The sequence below is a fragment of the Kryptolebias marmoratus genome, linkage group LG6, assembly GCF_001649575.2.
Source record: "Kryptolebias marmoratus isolate JLee-2015 linkage group LG6, ASM164957v2, whole genome shotgun sequence".
NCBI lineage: Eukaryota > Metazoa > Chordata > Actinopteri > Cyprinodontiformes > Rivulidae > Kryptolebias > Kryptolebias marmoratus.
This window is the reverse complement of record NC_051435.1, coordinates 17,257,503-17,264,703: the sequence shown is the minus strand read 5'-3', so window position 1 is coordinate 17,264,703 and position 7,201 is coordinate 17,257,503. Positions and strand designations below refer to the sequence as shown.

The 7,201-nt window shown below is 41.0% G+C and overlaps 1 protein-coding gene across 1 annotated transcript in view; it reads right to left on the bottom strand.

The window, feature by feature from the left end:
• dachd (dachshund d) overlaps positions 1 to 7,201 on the bottom strand; it is a 106,043-nt gene that overhangs the window by 36,702 nt on the left and 62,140 nt on the right. The window contains 1 exon segment of the mRNA XM_025004642.2: positions 5,436 to 5,588. Coding sequence (XP_024860410.1) covers positions 5,436 to 5,588 — 153 coding nt within the window.

Sequence of the window (7,201 nt, the reverse complement as noted above, 5' to 3'; positions counted from 1 at the left end):
CCCCCCCCCATACACCCCCCTCCACCAGCACCACCAACTACCTCCCCCAGCCTAACACCACCCACCCCTTTTCTTCCATTTGTAAATTTGCAAGCTGTAGCACCAGCTTAACCAAAAAGGATTAAGTCCCATACCCAACTGAGAACACAGATAATGCTCAGTAATTGGTAAAAAATGAAGATGAATGGGACAGCTAGATAAGGACCAATTAGCTGCTGGGAGTGTACAGCTGTGGTCTCCTCACAGAGCACTCTCAGGGGCCAAGGCCCCCTCTTTCTGCATGCACGCACACAGACAAGCGTGCACACCGGCACAGGCAAACATGACTGCGGGGCTTTTCACAAATTTGCCTGATGACCCCTTTCCTCATCGTCTCACCCTGAACCTTTTATTTTTTTTCTTCTCTCCATCTCAGAGCAAAGCAACACTCCAGGTACCTGTCACCACCTGTCCAACATCAGCCTCTCTGGGGCTCCAGCTTTTTAAGGGGCTCCAGCTTTTTAAGCACTGATGTAAAATGTAACCACTCCTAGCATAACCCTGTGTGATGCCACGGGTCAAAATGTGAAGCAACGTGTGAAAGAAAGCAGCAAATGTTGTGCCTCCCTCTTCCTGCGGTGTTGTCTTTCGGTGAGTTGTTTGGTCGGCATGTTGTGGCATCATCTGGCTGATGACAGCGGAATTCCCATATCTAATTACAAACAGGATTTCAGCTCCATTAGTGCTGCGTGGTGAGGAGTCAGATGAGTGGCAGGGCAGCACCCGGTGGCCAAAGAGAGACACGGGACGGAAGACAGAGACGTAAGTGAAACAGGGAAAAGAGGACAAACCCACTTTACTCGTTTCTGCGGGTCGAAGTAAACACTTTTATTTTTCTTCAGCGGGGGTGAAAAGAAAAAAAAAAAAGCAATTCCTTCTCTTGAAATTGGCAGGTGTTTGTTAGTGGGCAGCTGACAATATTTTTTTTTTCTGCCAGTAATGAAGGTTGTGGCTGGGGTCAATGCACTGGGAGGGAACGGCGGGCGGTTTATCCCCCTCAAGGCCAAGCACCACACGTGTTTTGCTTGGTCTGTGATCTGTAATTGTGGCATTTCCTGAGAGGCGCAGAAACAATCCACATTGTGCTTTGAGAGGGCTCCCTCTGCACGACTAAAGAGTGCGAGGGAAAAAAAAAAAATCAAAGACCGCCCCCCTCCCGACGCCACATACCACCACCACACACCTACAACTCCACCTCCCCTCACAACAATTTGTTGCTAGCACTTTTTCCTTACACTTATGGCATATTTTTTCTGCCTTTGATTTTCTATTTGGTCTTTTTTTTTTGTTTTTACCCCATAATTAATAACACTGATGTAAACAGGAAGGTCTAATTGTAATGAATATTTAATGCAAGGGAGAAACATTAGCCTGTTCAATTTACATCAACACAAAGACGGCGGCGAGCTATCCAACTCCACAAACAGTACAGAGTGTCCTTCACTAGCTGGCTCTGCTGTGCTTTGCTCTGAGCACTTCACAGTACAAGATCTGCTTCAGACAGACACTGAGACGAAGCACCTGTATTTCGAGCCGGAGAAGGATTTGTTTTTTTTTCCCCCCTTTCAATGGCTTTATGTAGCGAGCTGCTCTCTCGATTGACCTAATCTGCATCCTTAGTGGTATCGTCAGAAGTGGGCTCATTATCATATCAATTCCTGTCTTGGTGGTAACATAATTTGTTTAAATAAACACATCCGTCCTTAAGCCGGGTGGTTAAAAAAATGTCAGTCCGTTGACTCAGAGCAGCTGTGGTGTGAGTCTGTTTAAAACACGGCAGAAAGTAGTTCCCAAGTTAGGTCTCTGAGACGCAACAAAAACGCCAGCCTGGACCGGTTCCCCCTTCTGCCCACTCCACGCTGTATCAGTCAAGTGATTTATACATTTGGATTGCAATTTGATAATAAGCTCGAGAGCTGAACATGCTACGTATTCACACTCGAAAATGGTCAGACTCATAAATCAGATCAGAGCGAGGCTCTTTTGGAATGTTAAATAACTCCGCCGTCACGCTTTCCAGCGAGCCAGTGCTTCTTTTTGTGTGTGTCTGTGAGTGTGTGTGTGTGAAATCACAAAATACATGGAAGAGTTAGAAGTCTGTGGGCAGATGAAGACGACAGCATGCTGTTTGCTGTGTTTCATGGCTCTGCAGTGCAGAGCAGGCCATATATCTCCAGCGTATTATCAGGATGACTCCTGCTGGCCACCCTGTCACAGGAGAGTGCTTGATATAAACAAGAGATTGCCGCGACACCCAGTAATCAATATTAGGATGGTTTCAGTACCAAACATCATTTGTCTCCGCGAGCATTCCTTTGACCAAACGAAGCATTAATTCAAATCATAAATCTGAGCTGATTTAAATCCGAGGAGAGTGAGGCAGAGAGAAGGGGCCCCTGTCTGACTGCCTGCCCCTAATGATTTATTTTCTACATTTCTGCGAGCGAGAGATTTGTCCATAGCCACTGACAGGTCACCTTCAAACGCCAGTGGCAGACTGTTCATCACCATGCAGACGAGCATCTCATCGCTGCGAGTAAATATTAAAGGAAAAGAATCCAATTGATTGTGGATGGGGCTGAGAGGCGTCACCGCCATATATTTCACTCAGGTAGCTAATGCTGCAGCCCATGCACCTAGAACTGCTCCCCCCTTTGCCAAAATTATGATTCTTCCGGGAGCCCGTGTGGCTGCCTGTGGACTCAAGGTTACAATTTAAATTGTAAAAAGATAAAACAGCTTCTTATTAGCTCCATTGCCACAGCCTTGCTGCTGGTGCTCGCATTTATCTTTATTTCCGTGACCTCGCAGGCTCGTATTCTCCTTCTTCTTCTTTTTTTTTTTACACACTCCATTCTCTCGGAGTGATGACCTCACACTTTATGCATTTTGCATTGTTAAATCGGCTTTGAAACACATCCTGTTTTCATCTCACACACCACCAAGCTCCGCCGTGTCGAGTGTCTCTGCAGAAACGCATTCACGCAGCCATTTATTACAGTAAGTGAATAAAAACCTCAATTTAGCAACCAAAGCTACATCTGGTTTATAATTTTGAAAGGCCTCATGAATCTGCGTGAACGTACATTATCATTCTCTTTAATTCACTAAGTGCTTGTGTGTGATATTACAGAAATCCTTCTGCTTTTTAGTGCTAATAATTAATTGAAATGGCACATAGTGAAAAACCATGGCTCTCGCAGCAATTCAATTAGATCCTGTTGAAAAGCTGATAGCTTTGGTAAACTGTGCTCACAGCTTCACTCAGCAATTAAGCTATTTGTTGTTTTTTTTTCTTTTTCTTTTTTTTCTTTCAACATAAAAAGTCTTCAGAGAGAAAGCCTAGATGCGCTTTGCCAAATTTGGAGTCTACAGTGCACACAAAACACAACAAAATCAATAGCTTAACATCTTACAAAACCGCACAAAAACAAGAGCATGCTGAAAATAGCATGCAAATCTTTGGTTTATGTTGAGCTGTATGAGTAAGACCGCTGAGCCTTTTCAGGATTTAGGCTGAAAATTGACGGGAAGTTGGATAACTCTTAAGAGAAAAACAAGTAGTCAGTGATGTAGTTTGTTTTTTCTTTATGAATTCATTGTTTCTGACCAGATTTATCACTCTAGAAGACACCTATTTAGGCAAACATTTCAAATATTTGCTAGGCTGTTTTAAATTAAAAAAAAAAAGAATAAAAACAGGAGTTTGGAATGCACCAACATCGTCTCCAGCTGTGATAAAATTGTGTCACAATTTGTCAAAGTTTGATTTCATTGTGTGAAACAGCAATCAGCATAATCACCATTACAAGAACAGTGGAGACCTCTTTTTAAGTGTCCTCACTTTTTAACACTTTATGCCTAAAAGTGTTGATTTTGACCAATTCTTTTGAAACGAGTTGTTTTGATTTGATTTGACACAGATAAATGAACTGTGTAGCAGTTTCTTCCAGTTAGTTTCCTGCTGGGTATACTCTTTTACCATGATATTAAACTGCATTTCTCTTGAACAGTTAAACTGCAAATTAAACCAGCTTGGCGTTACAGACACACATTTACGGGATTCTGCCTGGCAAAACCTGATGCATCACTGAACTGCTCATACATGAAATATCAGAGCACCAACTAACATGAATGAATCCATATTTTCAATTTTATGTTCAAACTTTTGGTAAAACTTCCCAATAAGGGCCCCTTTAAAAAGGATGTATTACAGCTTTGTAACTAGGTTTTCATGACTCTGTAAACACTTTATGAATCATTTATGAAACAGTTATAACGCACTGTTTGTACATAAAAGCAGGCTCACTATTGGCACGATCAAGTGCTGTACTTTCATTATTTCTTTATAATTTAGACTTTAAAAATGAAACATTTGTCAGTAAGTGAGCATTTGTAGATACAAAGTTTGCTTCATATATAACGTCATTTAATTAAAAAAAAAACAAGTTGAGCGACTTCTAATAAATTACTTTTATCTAAAAATATAAAAGCACAGCACCTCAATGTCTGAATAGTGGTTTATAAATGTTTTATGAATGATTGATAATGCTTTATAAGGTATTTACATATTCATCAAAAACCTTATGAAGCATTATTAAATCCTTTAGAAAAGGGCTCAGATTGGAAAGTGGTTTCTTACTTTAAAACAAACTTATTTTTTCTTTTTAACAATACTATAATCAACCTGTCTATATGATTTTTATTGGTACAGAATAGGGAATAATATATAGACTATCAGTAAACATAAAACCGTTTTCATTCATTTTTTATTTAAGGCATATTCAGTGTTGCAGATTGGGGTAAACCAGCTCTAAAGGGATAGTTCAGATCTTTAAAAGTTAATATCATCCCAGCTGCAGACAGCTTTTTGAACAACCGTAAGTTTAAAGAACTAGAATTTCATTCTGACCAACAAGCTAACAGCTAGTTTGAGTGGGACCAAGCCCAAAGTGGACTGCTGTCATTTTAAAACAACTCCAATCTCAAAACTTCATAGCATATTGTGCTTTTTTTAAATATATTTTTTTGCAATGGCATTAGCTTCACAATACATTGTTATTTACATAGAATTCTATTGTTATCTACAAGGACAGATTGTAGCAGCAGCTAGCTGTAGCACTTCTGTTGCAGCCTGGAGCACTTCTGGCAGGAATATCATAATACATCTGTTAGCATGTTAATCTTTGTTCAATGAGCTATCTACAACAGGTAGGATATTAACTGTTAAAAACCTTTTCTAGAGAACCCCACTACAACTGAACTGAACTCACCTTTAAAGGCTCCGTTTAAGTCTGAGTCTGCACAGTTATCAAAAAATACTTTGAAGCCTGCGTTTGCCTTCCCTAAACCTGACTAAAAGTGTCTGTGACAGTGCACGAAAGTGCATCCTTTACCGACACTGGAGCTGAGGTCTCCGTTCTCCCCGTCGCCTCCGTGGTGGTTGGCGTTGCCGTGGTAGCCGCTCATCGCCTCCAGCTTGATCTTCTTGACCTTCATGGCCTCTGCGATGGCCGCGTTGGCAGCTGCTGCCGCGGCTGCTGTCAGGCCTGGTGAGAGGAGGCAGAGGAGACAGAGCGCTTACAGACATGTTACACGCCTGCTGAGGCTGAGCCGCCGCACCTGCAAAACTCCGAGCCCCACAAATAGAGAGGACTTCCATAACAACAAGCACTGAATAATTTTATCCACTTGGGTGGATGAGCTCCTAAGAGATCAGAACTTAGTTTTTCATCTTCTGACAGGGGATGTCTTCACAGCAGGTTATCATGCTGATGAGATGAGTCTATGTGTGTGTGGCAGCACATGATTTTTATGAATGTTTCCAATCCTCGCCCCTATATTGATGTATTTGTTCCTTGATGGGAACAGATGCAGTCAAGATAAAAGTGCACGACGCAAGCATTTTGTATGTACAACTTATAATACACATTGGATCTGTGTATATAAAAGAGGCGCCGTGATACCATGTGACACGGGAAGGTTCGTGGAAGAAAAACAAGGAAAAAGGATCAACAAATCCAGCCAGTGAATGGTGTCTTAATAATCCTTTTAAGGGTATTTCACTTCTTACATATTCAAGTGATCTAACCAGGCAAAAAAAAAAAAAATTAAAAACCTAATTTTGATCAAATTACTCACTGAAATAAAAAGTCCACCTCATAAAGTGTCAAGGTGAGTCTTTAAACAGAAAACAAGGCAGCAGGTGCTTAAGGTGTTTCATCATTAATATATTTTCACTCCGAGCGAGTTCAGCTGAATAGAGCTTGTTTAAAGAAATAAGTTCAGGCATAATGATGCACTGTGAAATTCAATATAAATGTCGAATGACATTTTTTTTTAAAGAATAAAACATTCTAACTACATGGTAAAAAATGGAGGCAGGCTCTCCAATAAGTCAACTTGATGAGGGCTTCTGGAGAAATCGTAGAAAATGATAAAAACGTAGACTTGAGGATAGATTATACTGCGTTTTGGTAGTTTTTTGCAAAGATAGAACTATACAAAAACTACATTGAAAGTTGCTTCTTTAATTGTACCATCTCAAGTGAACTATGTCTTGATATTCCCCTTGTTTTATCTCTATTTTAACAACACATTAAAGCAATTACCGTGCCTTATTTTGTGTGCACTGCACTTGAAAATTTCTGACAAAATGCCAAATAGCTTTGAGAACACTTTGCATGCTTCTCTTCAAGCCTGCGGCTGCTGTTTTTCCACGTTTTTTTTTTCTTTTTTCCTTCCCCCTGAACAGACTAAATGAATATTGACATCACATTTTAAATAATCATTCACGTTTCCAACGAGAATAGCGAAATTCCGACGCGGTCGTCCTCATCAATCATCATGAACCCGATATGACTGATATAGTCAGTCGGAGATTACAGACATACATATGCTGGGCACACTGCAGAGATCATAAAGCACTGGTTTGTCATTGTGGTAGTTCCGGGGTTCTAGTGTATCGAACGTGACTGAAATTTTTATTCATGAGGCTGCTCTCAAACAGCGGGGACAGACAGCACTAAAGCTCCTCGAGGCCCGGCGCGCGCGTGTCTCAGGAGAGTCCCACGACGAGGCAGCGAAATCAAAGATGCACGGCGAGAGAAAGATATGTACCTATTACTGTTCTAACTCATATCCACAAAACGGGGTATCACCT